Consider the following 12,835-nt stretch of genomic DNA (forward strand, 5'->3'; position numbering starts at 1 on the left):
TTTAGCAGTGGGGGCAGGTCTGTCCGAACAACCGCGCGATTCTCCGACATACACTTTAACAATCACTGCTGATAGACGGCTTTCGTACAGCCCGGGCTTTATGGTAACTTGTTTTATTAGGAGCACTTGTGTTTTTTTTCCTTTAACGACACAATATTACTGTGCCACATTGTGTGACAAAAGTTTACCTTATGAACATTAAATATTTTCAGTTTTAGAAAAACAATTACACTGGCTGTCATAAATAAATTGCATAAAAAAAAAAAAAACTAAATTCATACATTTCGTGCCTCACTAGCGATTCTTGCTTTAAGTGTGAATGTCCGCACACAAACATTGTTGGCCCTGCAGGGTTTTACCTGGGTCAAAAATGGTCTTCGGTGGCCAACACTTTAAAAAAAAAAAAAAAAAGGCTGTGATTTTACCTCTGGATTTCATAGCTTTGTAAGATAAAATCCTTCTTTTATAGATTATTTTGGTATATAATCATATCAATATAAAAAAGCAGGGAGAAAAAGTAGCATTAAAAAGTTTATTTTAACTAATAGTCTTATTTTCTACCATCTACAATTGAATAGGCTACCATTCAGTTGTAAATGCTGTAGTTTATTAAGGCTAAATCTTGCTAACCATATAGGCTGTACTAAAGGGGGTAAGCACACCTTACGTTCTTATTTGTTCTGTAAATGATTTTTTTTAAACCCTTTACAATATGGTTTGATTTAACATTAGTTTATTACTAACATGAACCATGAGCAATACATGTTACTGAATGTATTCATCTTTATTATTCTTAATAAAAATACAGCTGTTTATTGTTTGTTCATGTTAGTTCACAGTGCATTAACTAAATGTTAACAAATACAACTTTTGATTTCAATAATGTAGGCTATTAAATGTTGAAATGAACATTAGCAAAGATTAATACATTCTGTAGAAGTGCAGTTTATTAAAAGTTAATGTTAACTAATGTAGTTATAACTAGAGTTTAATAAATGGAACCTTATTGTAAAGTGTTACCGATCTGTTATACACCGATTCAGACGTCTCGTGAGTTCAGTGTTGGAAAGATCAGTCGTTTAACCATTCATTAAAACGTGGAACCTTGCTTCGCAAAGAGAGTGCTCGCGCGCACGCGACCAGAGGGCGCGCGCTCTCGCTCTCGCTCTCTCGTTCTTTTAAACATGCGCCCAGCTGTCACAAGCGCAGCAGTTTATCTACATTACACACCGGTCAAATGAGACTTTGGCGGGACGAAAAAACCGCTTTGGCGGCTGCCAAAAAAAAAATCTTCGATCGGGTCAGTCGCACAAGTGCGCCTAAATATCTTTTCATGATCGCACACAGACATATTTAGGCGCAAATGCGAGTGAAATGGTCGCACTGTAGAGCCCTAACGTTACCGTGGCGGCAAAAATGTTGCCGTGGCGGGCCGCCATTAACTAATCAACATAGAGGAAACACTTTAATTTATTATGCACTGGGCAGAACACTTTCAAAGTATTGCAGGGTGATATGACCTAGTACACTTCAACACAGAAATGAAAAAGCATTTTAGAAATGAATGCTTCTTTTGGCCTACTTTCTTGTAAAATTACAACGGTTCATCACACAAGGTCAGCATCAAATCCTTAGCTTCTTCTCTCTAAGCACTGATAGTAAGTGTAACACCTTTACCCTCAAGTGAGGCTTTTCACCAAAGATGTAGAGAGCGGCTTGATGCTTGAGGAGTTGGGTCTGGAGGGTCTCAATGCCTGTAGGGGGCGCCAGATCCTTGCTAGCCAACCGCGCGCCCACGTCGACAGCGGGGTGCTGCATGAATCTGCTGCTAGACCGCAAACTAGCCCACACACCTTTCAGAGAGAAGGGGTACAACAGATGTATGAACACAGGTTAGGCAGGAGTACAAAAAAAACGTAATAAAAACAAACAAGCGTAACTAATAACGACTGAGAGTACTATATTTTTATTGGTAGCTTAAAACCATAATCAAATTAGGCAAAATCTTAAATAAACATGTAAGGGGCAGGAGATATGTAGAAGTTGAAGTGTACTGTATATATACAATATATATATATATATATATATATATATATATATATATATATATATATATATATATATATATATATATATTGGCACCCCAATACATACACACACTGGTCAAAAGTTTGGAATAATTATGATTTAGTTTTTTTCAAAAATGTCTCTAATAAGTCTCTAATAAGCTGTTTTTTTGCTCAATTATTACTAGAGATTAATATGATTAATTATTAATAATCATTCTTGATATTATCAATGTTGAAAACGGTGTTTGTGTGTGAGATGCACTAACATATTCCTTTGGAAGCACTTCATCATATACTTTACTGACTTCTCTCCAAAAATTTGTCCTGGAAAGTTCAGTTGAGAATGACTGAGTCATGAATGTTAACTGGCTTAGTAAACAGGGTCAATGCGGCTGCATTTTAGTGATGATGACTCAAGTGACCTGTCATCAGCTAAAGCACTAAGATACCAGTGAACCTCACTACAACTGCTTCTGTAGTTCTGTAAACCAGATAAGTCATTGGTAGCCTCACCTCAATGTGGTATCAATTTCAGACACTATGGATGATGGATGTATGGATAGAGGTAGAGAGCACATGCATAGTAAGTTAAGTATGGATTAGGTTAGTAAGAATGAGTAAAACAGAGAAACTATACCTTGATTGTGAATTCTTCCCTTAGCTGAAGCTTTTTGGTTTGAGTGAGTGAATAGTTTATCCCTGTACCCGAGTACTGGTAGATTAAGGGTGCAGGAGTTGGTGGTGGCACAGAGGAACAGGAAATAAAAACAGAAGACAAAATTCACACACATGCAACCATCACCCTTCTCTGAAGACAGACAGGACAGTCATTAGCACCTCAGCTCATGAGACAGAAAGGAGAGAGAAATGCTGGTTTGAGATTTGAGGTCGACCAACTTATGGAACTGCTCTGCTAATGCTGGGGACACACTACATGATTTTTAAAGTTGTTGGATCTATGTTCTTCTCACACTACATGACAGTCTGGGGTACCAATAAGATGCTGTTGTGTACACATTACACAACATTTCAATAGGAAGAATCGCCAACAACTCTGTCTGGTCTACAAACTACGTTTCACAACCAAACACACACGAGAAGTGATATTGACCAGCATTGGCGCTTCTCTTTGATAATACACACTACGCGATTGTCACTCACGTGAACGCTCACCAATTTGCCTCCAATTTTGGGCATTTGTTGATGATTTCTACAAAACTGTCGGCAAATGAAAATCATGTAGTGTGTACCCAGCATAACTCTGACAGATCATTTATGGCGAGCAATCGCTGATTTATGAATCGCTTTTATTGGTTACAGTACTCAATCTTTTTTATATATATTAATTGGGATTATTGGGATTTCTGGTTTCACTATGGACTGCACACAGGATTTCATAAAAACTATGTGAAATTGGAAAATTGGAAATCTGCTTTTTGCCCCCATAAAAATGATCTTATTGGCAAAATACAATATTGGTCAACCTCAATCTAAGATCACCTGAAGAATCATGTGAAGTATGCAAAGATGGGGCATCAATGAAGACAATAAGATGGCTGGAGGTTTACATGAATGACAGGAATTATATCAATGAGATGAATATATGAAGAATAGAAGAAAAAAAAGGAAAAATAGAAAACGTATATATTGAAAACTAGATTTTTACATTTTCTGAAGAAAATGCGAGTGGTGCTTGGCCATTCAAAACAAAGACATGTCATTTCACTCGGCTGCCATCTTTGAAACACCTCTATGCATACAAGTAAGCTGATCACCAAGCTTACGATTAAATTTCATATTTGAAATCACCATGAAATCTGAAAACAACTGTCTCACAAATTTTGTTTCTAAATGCTCGAATCATGACAAAAAACCGCTGGACCAGCTAATGCACTAAGCGCGCCTCTCAGAACACTGACTGTTTCTATAGGAACCAGAGGTTTTAACAGCAGCTGTAGTGATGCGAAGACATTCCCAATCAGCGATTGGCTCTTTTCTTTAGGAGATGGGACTTATTTCTCCATATTGCGTATTGCACTTTCTCCCATTCATAGTAATATGAGTGGACTGTCTTTCTGCATATGAAGTCTTTGATACAAAACTAGCGTTTAGAATGCTAAGGTGTTGTGGGTGACCAGTAGGGCTGTCACTTTTGTGAAAAAATCCTGTTAGATTTTTCCTGTTCATTGAATCGATTGTAAAATCGATTTTCCATGTCTAAAGACGTTTCCATTTTAAACGCCAAATATAGGCAAATCCACGGACAACTAACAGGCATTAGGACGAATGTAAAGAGGGCGCTTGAGATGCACGCAAGTCAGCAATACTTCTGATGATTTATTGGCGTGAAGTTTCATGCACAATGACAAACAGGAGTGCAACATTCTCGAAAAAAAATAAGCAGAGTGGACTGCCATAACATCAATGAAAAACATTACTGCAGGCTTCAACATGGCTGTGTTTACGATTAGAAATGTCAAACGAATTTCACCTACGTAGGCGATTGTAGCCCCTAGCCCGAATCTGTGTCTGTAAGCATGAGGCCATTAAAATCGATTCCCTATTTTCTTTTTTGAAACTTCTGTTGGTTGGTCCGATCGATTGTGCAATCGATTTTCAAACGTAAAGTGACAGCCCTAGTGGCCAGGGCATTGTTATGTGGTTCATTGATTATTCTTGGAGGTTATTGACTGGCAAAAGTCAAAAGAACCCACCCTCCAGTTTCTAAAAGGGAATGTCTCCCCATGAAGTCACAAGATTTGAGATATCGATCATGTGGCACTAGCCAGATGAGACCAGAATCAGACCAGTTGATGCTTTCACTATTAACAATAAAAAAAAATATATTTTACCAAAAATGAGGAAGTGAAAAATCAGTTCCACATTTCTGTGAAAAACACATGATGGGAAATGTCTTAGCTTGCACCTGCTTGAATATATTTGGCTGTGGTGAGACAGAGACCCATCTGATTTCAGTGCATAACAGGAAAAAAAATAAGTCTTCAAGAGCAGCTGCTATCTATAACCCAGATTTTGAGAAATATTACGAGAAACATCATGGAGTTAACATTGAGCCATCAGCTGAGACTTGCATCTTATACACAGTCTCTGTTAAAATCATGAGCTTTTTTCCAAGAACTCGACGCATGAAATGATTTATGCTAAGACTAAGTTCAAAATAAGACATAATATTGTGTCTTATTGACACTGAATATTCTGTCCTCATTTATCCATACACATGTTGTTCCAAAATCTTGTGGTTTTCTTTCTTCAGACTTTCACATGGGTTTGGAAAGAAATGAGTGTGAATAAATGACAGAATTTTCATTTTTGAATGTCCCTTAACATAAAATTCTCTCACACACACACACACACACACACACACACGCGAGTGTTTGGTAATGGAAGAAGACGTGAATATCTGTACAGGTGTTTCTAACCACCACTCTAAATTGGATCCATGTAATACCCTTCCCATGATGTACAACAAAATACAAGACATGATCACAGCAAAGACCTTCCACTTTTATGCTTGTAATACATCGTTTTCATTTTCTGTGCAGATATTGACCTTACTGGGAAGGTTAATACTTCTGAACAATCATTCACAATGGGCGTTCTGAATGTGGCTAAGTGTCTGCATGTCTTGCTTTTTGGATTTTATGAAATTCTCTGTACTTTGGAGGATTGTGGCAAGTTACAAATATCTGCAAGTTCAGCAGAACCATCACCGCAAAAAATTAAAGAGCGGGCCAAAGTCAAAGCAGCATGATTGTGTGTATGTGTGTGGGAAGACTTGTGGTCTGTGACAGAACACAGATAATGAGATATCAAGACAGAAGACAGTCAACTAAAGATATCAGATGAAGGATAGGGAATTTGTTTCACGCTAAATATCCCCTTGGAGTCGATGGAAATGAAGAAAAAAGGCCAACGCACCTCCTCTGGTGAAGCTATTGGTGAAGGAAATGTCCAAATGGACTGGGGCCATCTTTGATATTCTTGTTGCCCTTCTTTCGCTTGCTAAACAGAAAAAGATAGACAGTCACACACCATGCATCACGTACAAACATGAGCAAACAAGACATCACAGCCCTTTCCAAACCCTAGTGAGGTGCTAACTGTCAAATACCAACATAGATAGCATCCTAACATTCAGTAATGGATTGAAACATTGAGCTGAAATGCTCTTCATGGGTCTGTTAAGTCACTCAATTATCACGTGTCACCCGTCATTCACAATTTTTATTTAACCAGCATAGCAATATATAAAACATTTGAATGTTAGGTAAAGCAACGATGCAAGGTATTCTGGGATTGCCGCATTTGTTTGCTTGACTTGCTGTTGGAAAAGCATTTGTTTTGAACAAGGCTATGATGCCTAAATGCTTTGTAGGTAGGCAGCTCACAGGTTTGGGAAAAGAACACATCCCAGCGGTCACTGGATGTCACTGTAACGTCAAGAAGATGTTGAACTCCAATGTTGGGTGGAAGTAAAATTTTGGATGAACATGAAAATCGGGTTGACAATCAAAATCGAATGTTGGCTTGATGTCAGCCCTCCAAAATTGGAGAGATGTTGAATTGTGGCTACTCAAGTCAATACCAAAACTTATAACCAACAAAATATCAAAGTGCAATGATGTTATAATTGACTTTGACCAAATGTTGGTTTTTAATGTTGATATAATATTGGCTGAGACATTTAGAAGCTGTTGGATTTTGGTGGCAATGAACTATCAATGTTGAATGATGTTATAATTTCATGTTGTGTGTATGTTCACATTATGACATTTAGCAGATTGTTTCACGTCAATATGATGTTGGCATGAGATGTTTGGAAGACATTGAATTTAAAAACAAGGACTTAAGAAAAAAATATCAATCTCAGCCGACATCAGTATTCTATGACAAATTGACATTGGCAAATTGACATTGGTTACTGTAGTGGAATTAGTTACTGGTTACTAGATACTGGTTGTTGTAGTTAGTAAACATGTCAACTGAACTTTGAAACCCTCTTTTTCAGGCCATAACAGACGTGGATTAGTACAGATCCGTCTAGCTTATGGATGCTGATGTGACTTGGTGACTTAGTAAAAAACATTACTGGTGTTCATCTTGAGACAAAACAATGGCACTGACATATTTTAAGATATGTCAGTGTAAGTTACTTCCAGTTGAAACAGTTAAAACATGCATTTTAGTCTGGGACTAGCTTAAGCCGTGTCTGTGAAACAGGAGATAAGTGTTTTGAAGGCACAACACTGCTAAGTCAGATTCGGGTCCAGTCTCGTCGCAACCAATTCCACTACACTTCTGAATCTCATTCTGAGTATCAAGACTGAAGGTCTGTTTTGAATTGAGAGGACTTAAAGCTGCCATGCAGCACTATCATCAGAACTAAGATGAGCCGTTAACTGGTGAGAGAAGGCTGCCTTTTACCCAGCAGGTGGGGATAAATGAAAAATGAATGGTGGCGACAGAGCATAGCTGACGGGGCAGGATCTGTGTGGTCTGAGCATCTGCAATACGGCTGTGGAGAGCAGTGAGTGCAAGGAGAGAGATGGATGGGAGGTGACCTCGTCATGTCCTGCTCTCCTTATATAACCACACAATTGTGCTCCAGTTCCTTTGGAGATCAGCCCAAAACATAAATAACATTTTGTGCAACCAAGAGGAAACCAGGAGGAGATAAGAGCCTCGAAGAACACATAAAGGGGCAAAAACAAGTCTACACAAGAAGAATCAGGCGTTAAGTGGAGGATGCACCTGATATCTTTGCAGTACCTGGGGACAAGCCGATGAGGGAACGGTTGGTGAGCGTGTTGCTGCCGTGGGGTTTGAAGTAGATGGGGATGGAGCTGAGGATGGCCTGCAGGTACTTCTCCTGTTCCAGACTGCTGGAGGTCTCTGAGGAAGCCGGCGCTGGTAACAGCAAGAGAGCATTATTAGAACAGTTGTTTCTGCCTTGACTTATTATTATTCTCACATAGCCAGACCTTTGAATAAATCAGTGGTTCTCAACCAGGGGGCCAGAGAAAATGTCCAAGAGGACCACAAGATAACTTAAAATTATTTCATTATATTAAAAAAATAAATAAAAACAAACCAAAAATCAATATGTAAACAGAAATCATATTTTCTTTTCCCCTATTATTTGTTTTGCAGAACATACAGAATCACAAAACAAATGATATTTTCTTTCATCTAACCAACAATCCCAGTTTCTGTTAATAACACTTTGAAAACAAGCATCATTGGCAGAATTACAGCAGAAATATCTTATGGGACCAATATGAAGACATTTGAATATTGCATTGGATAATGGGGGTCAAAAAGGGTCACTGGACTAAATAGCCAAAGGTCTAGTCCACATTGCAGCTTATTCTGGCCAAGAACCACCTACGACAGGAAGACTGAATCAGACATTGAAAAAGTGACCCACCACAGTTTGTTTTCTTTATGTTCTGTTTGGGGTGGGTTTTCTAAAAATAATAGACAGCCATGAAAATATTTAACTAATGCTGTGGTAGTTTGTGTGAACAACATGGCTACCTTTGTCAAATCCAGTGATTATTTCATCCTCAAAAGTGCTTGTTGTATCAATTTGGTACCTTGTAAACAAAAACCCTGTGTTCTCAGTCACCAAAGTTGCATAAAGTCATCAAATCAAGATTAGTGCTTGCCAGAACAATGAATCACTTTCCAGTGGTGTTGTGTGCAGCATGCATTAGTCAGTCAGTGAACAGGCATGTCGTCTAGGGCTGAGAATAACCTTTCATCAAAATCATAATCTAGTTTTAGTCAGAGCAAAATATTTACACCCCTTTCACTGTAAAACTTCCCGAAGACAGCTTGGTGAACTCAGCATATTTTACTGCACAAACATACCTGCTGAGGAAGGGTTCTGAGACTTGAAAAGCCCAACAACACTCTTGCTATGAAAACCTCCCGAACGAAGTAAAATCGCTTTGGTGCGAGGGTGTTTCCAACACACAACTGGCAGACGGTTGTGCCGGTAGCAGCGGGACACTTTATGGAGACTGCTGTCCTGCACGGTGTGAGGCACCACCAGGAGACCAGGGTAACTGCAAACCACACCATTTAGATAACTCATGATTCAACAGTAATAGCTAAGAAACTGTTTCTTCTAAAAAAAAAATGGTATAACAATTTATGTCATTGCTTTTCATAGTGCGCTCTGTTCCAAAACCTTGTGAGCTACCAACCTAGACTTAAACAGCAGTTTAAAGTCACAATGAAGTGGAAGTATCAACAGATCTCAGAATCTTACGTAATGTGATGCACATCGGTATGGAAGCTTGTTCCCGCCATGGAATAAAACAATTTAAAAGAAAATTTTTATTTAAACTTTTTATCTCGCAATTCTGACTTTTCTCAGAATTTTTAGGATATAAACTTGCAATTATGAGTTATAAAGTCAGTAATACAATATATAATTTAAACAAGCAATTGCGAGTTTATATCATGCAATTCTGATTTTATAACTAGCAGTTGTGAGATTATATCACGCAATTCTGAGGAAAAAAAAGCTAGTTTATATCTCACAAGTTTACGACTCAGACTGTGAATGTCAGTTGAGTCTCACTGTTTTCTACAGTTGCTGTCTATGTAGGCATTAGACAGCATGGCTGCTCACCAGGTTTTCGAACAAAGTCTAGGTGTTGGGTTGCTTCTTGCCTGCGACATAATGAGTAGAGCCTGTTGACTGCCGTAACACGGAACTGCTCTCCGCTTTTAGACCGTGTGGAACTAACACTAATGGTACCCAGGCCCAGCCTCTGGTAGTCACGAAAACAGGCTCGCTCCACTAACTGCTCCATGGTGGACTTCTCTGAGGCCTTCAACGTGCTGCTGGAGGGCGGCTCTCCATCATCTGAGACTGAAACACATCAAACAAGTGAAGGACCACAGCATATTTTGGTAACACTTTACAATTAGGTTATATTTGTTCACATTACACTAGTTAACAAGAACTAACTAGTTTTAAAGCATGTCCAACTTTTACTAATACATGTTTAAAAAAAAAAAGCTGGATCTGTTAATATTATTTATTGAACCTGAGCTGGGTAGCACTTTATTGTACAGTGTCCTTGTTACACATTACATGTACTTACCATAGTAATAGCAGTAAATTATGCATAATTACATGCAACTAAACCTCAACCAAACCCTAATCCAACCTTAGCCCAATAGTAAGTACATGGTGTTGATTAATATTACACATGTAACAATGGCACCTTAAAATAAAGTGTAACCCAAATGTATTACTCACTGTTATTTAATGATAGTTAAAGCATTAATAAACTAATGGGACCATATTGTAAAGTGTTACCAAAATTATTCTTTGTGAACTATACTCACTGGAGATATCATCATCCTCATGCCACGTCATGCGACTGCCCTTCTCGTTTTTCTTAAGAGTGGATGGGCGGCCCATTGTGATCTTGCCGGCCCTTTTAGCCCCTTTCACAATGGTCTTAGATAGGGTGCTACAAGAAACAAGATTTTCATTTTAAGAAACAGTACACCTACAATTGTTGTCATCATTTACTCACCCTCAAGTTGTTCCAAACCCTTATGACCATCTTTCTTCCATGGAGCCCAAATGGAGAAATTAACAACATCTTGGAAACTTGTTTAAATATAATGAATGTGAATTTTCACACAAAATTATCATTATTGTAGTACGTATGACGTGTGCTTTATTCCAATTCTGGTGAAGCCATACGATAGTTTTATGTGAAGAATAGATTTGAAAATTAAATTTAAGCTGTTATACACTGAAAATCTTGACATCCGCTCTAGCTCTCGCTGGTGTGTTCAAAAGAGCTCTTTAGAGATTAGCAATGTCTAATTCATGAGTGAAATCTGTTAAAACACAGTTTGCAAAACTGGTCTGAATGATTTATTCACAAATTTGACTGATCCAGTTCTCAAGTTCAGATGATGCAGTCATAGTGCTAAATGCACGTAAAGTTTGACAAACAGATTGGCGAGCATGTTTACATGCACACAATACACTGATAACTGATAACAACCAAAAAAAAAATCTGTGTATTGAAGTAACCTGATTTATCGGTTTATATGCAAATCAATAACCTGGCTATTCAAGTAAACCACATTTACAAGACTGTCTTTAAAAAACACAGGTTATTCCCCAGTGGTGACGTCAAAATGTAAGCATCCACGCATTTCACTCAGGGTATTCTATTTATTATGTGAGTTGTGAAGTTAAAAAAAAAAAACATAAAACCCCCAGAGTATTTCAAAATGTCAGCAGGAAACTCATTCTCCTCTCATATTTAAAGTTTCTACAACTGTCCCACTGGAACTTAGGCTGCACGAGATGAGAACACGTTTTTTATTTTTATTTCTTGGGTCAAAAAAGTCAGAGTTTATGCAATATTTTTCTCCTCCCCTACCGCGAAACACTCGCTGTGACTGAAAGCACTTAAACCTGCCGTATAAGGACGCGTTCCTGTCTCATATCACACATGTGCACTTCAATAAGAAGACAGAAGGCAGGTTAAGGTGTTTAAATGCTGGGCGAAATCGGGGTAAGGGGCAAAAATCAAGCTCTGTCCATCGATTTATGACGATAAAGGAAAACGGGTTAACGTGTTTACACACTGTCGGTGCACTGATGTAAATGCACTGATTGTATGCCTTACGAAGGCTTAAAATATAGTACAGAGCTGTATGGTGCACACTTTTTAATGCTTGACAACCCCAGTCCTTTTTTGTATTTCATTTCCACTGGAGAAAGAAAATCATGTGGGCTTGGAATGACATGAGGATAAGTAAACAATGATAGAATCAGAATTTCTAGGATATCAAGGGTTTTGTTGCAGCCTAAACAATAGTAGTAAAAATAACTCAACGCCGAATGTCCTCTCTATAAAACGTATATTGCACTGACCGGAAGCCTGTGTTCCTCTCTTTCTGTTTGGGTAATATGAGCTGTGGTGCCATCTGTCCTGCTGCAAAGGCAAAGGTGCTGAAGATGGATGGTGGGTAGCGGATCCGTTGCAGGTGTTTCCTGAAGATCTCTACCATCTCTGAGCTCACCTCCTCGTCAAACGCCACCTTAATTAGCTAAAACAAAGCAGGATATATGATCAGAAATTACCACGGTCCAACTACAGACTGTGATGATGCCTTTTCAGTTATTAACACTGTATATCTAGCAAAGTTTTTTAATATTTTCATTTATAACACTACACTTTGTGTTTTCTTACCTTGACAAAGTGTTCCTACTACTGTTCCTAAGACAACAGCTGAGGGAGTAATGGCAAATTTGACAAATTTCTCTCTTCTGACCAAAGTAATCAATCTCTTGATTTTTTTCTCTTTTAGAAAGTCATAGAAGTGCTATCGGTTATTTTTTATTTTGCTAAAGGGGAAAATGGGAACGCAAAAACTATATTTGTTGTAGTTTTCGTCCCTTAATATAGAAGTTTACTCAAATATGATGACTTCCGCTTCTGAGGAAGACGAAAATGTGAAAAGCGTCCATAGTTTAGGATAGAGCCGCCACACCTTCATGAAGCAAGAAAATCTGCAAATAATCATTTGAAATTTTTCAGGGCAAGAGAAATGACTTGCAGAACTGCTCTGAGCTGGATAGCAGTATGTAACAAGACCTTTTCCCACTTTTCTGTGGAGAACAGTCCAAAAGGAGGTTTGGCCACGTGAACGCTTGTCTGCGTGACCCCATATCCCTCAGCAGTCTTCTATCT

At 38.3% G+C, this 12,835-nt stretch overlaps 1 protein-coding gene across 3 annotated transcripts in view; it reads right to left on the reverse strand.

Moving 5' to 3' along the window:
* Positions 1 to 12,835, reverse strand: part of sbf2 (SET binding factor 2) — a 133,488-nt gene that overhangs the window by 16,554 nt on the left and 104,099 nt on the right. Inside the window, exons 24-31 of one of the 3 annotated variants that reach the window (XM_079865290.1) lie at positions 12,016 to 12,191; positions 10,458 to 10,585; positions 9,774 to 9,975; positions 8,964 to 9,160; positions 7,860 to 7,997; positions 6,009 to 6,092; positions 2,707 to 2,781; positions 1,678 to 1,853 (exon numbers count right to left, since the gene is read on the reverse strand). In XM_079865290.1, coding sequence (XP_079721416.1) covers positions 1,678 to 1,853; positions 2,707 to 2,781; positions 6,009 to 6,092; positions 7,860 to 7,997; positions 8,964 to 9,160; positions 9,774 to 9,975; positions 10,458 to 10,585; positions 12,016 to 12,191 — 1,176 coding nt within the window. The remainder of the gene's footprint in view (positions 1 to 1,677; positions 1,854 to 2,706; positions 2,782 to 6,008; positions 6,093 to 7,859; positions 7,998 to 8,963; positions 9,161 to 9,773; positions 9,976 to 10,457; positions 10,586 to 12,015; positions 12,192 to 12,835) is intronic. The other 2 variants (XM_079865292.1, XM_079865291.1) reach the window with 2 other exon arrangements.

This window comes from Squalius cephalus, assembly GCF_949319135.1.
Source record: "Squalius cephalus genome assembly, chromosome: 3".
NCBI lineage: Eukaryota > Metazoa > Chordata > Actinopteri > Cypriniformes > Leuciscidae > Squalius > Squalius cephalus.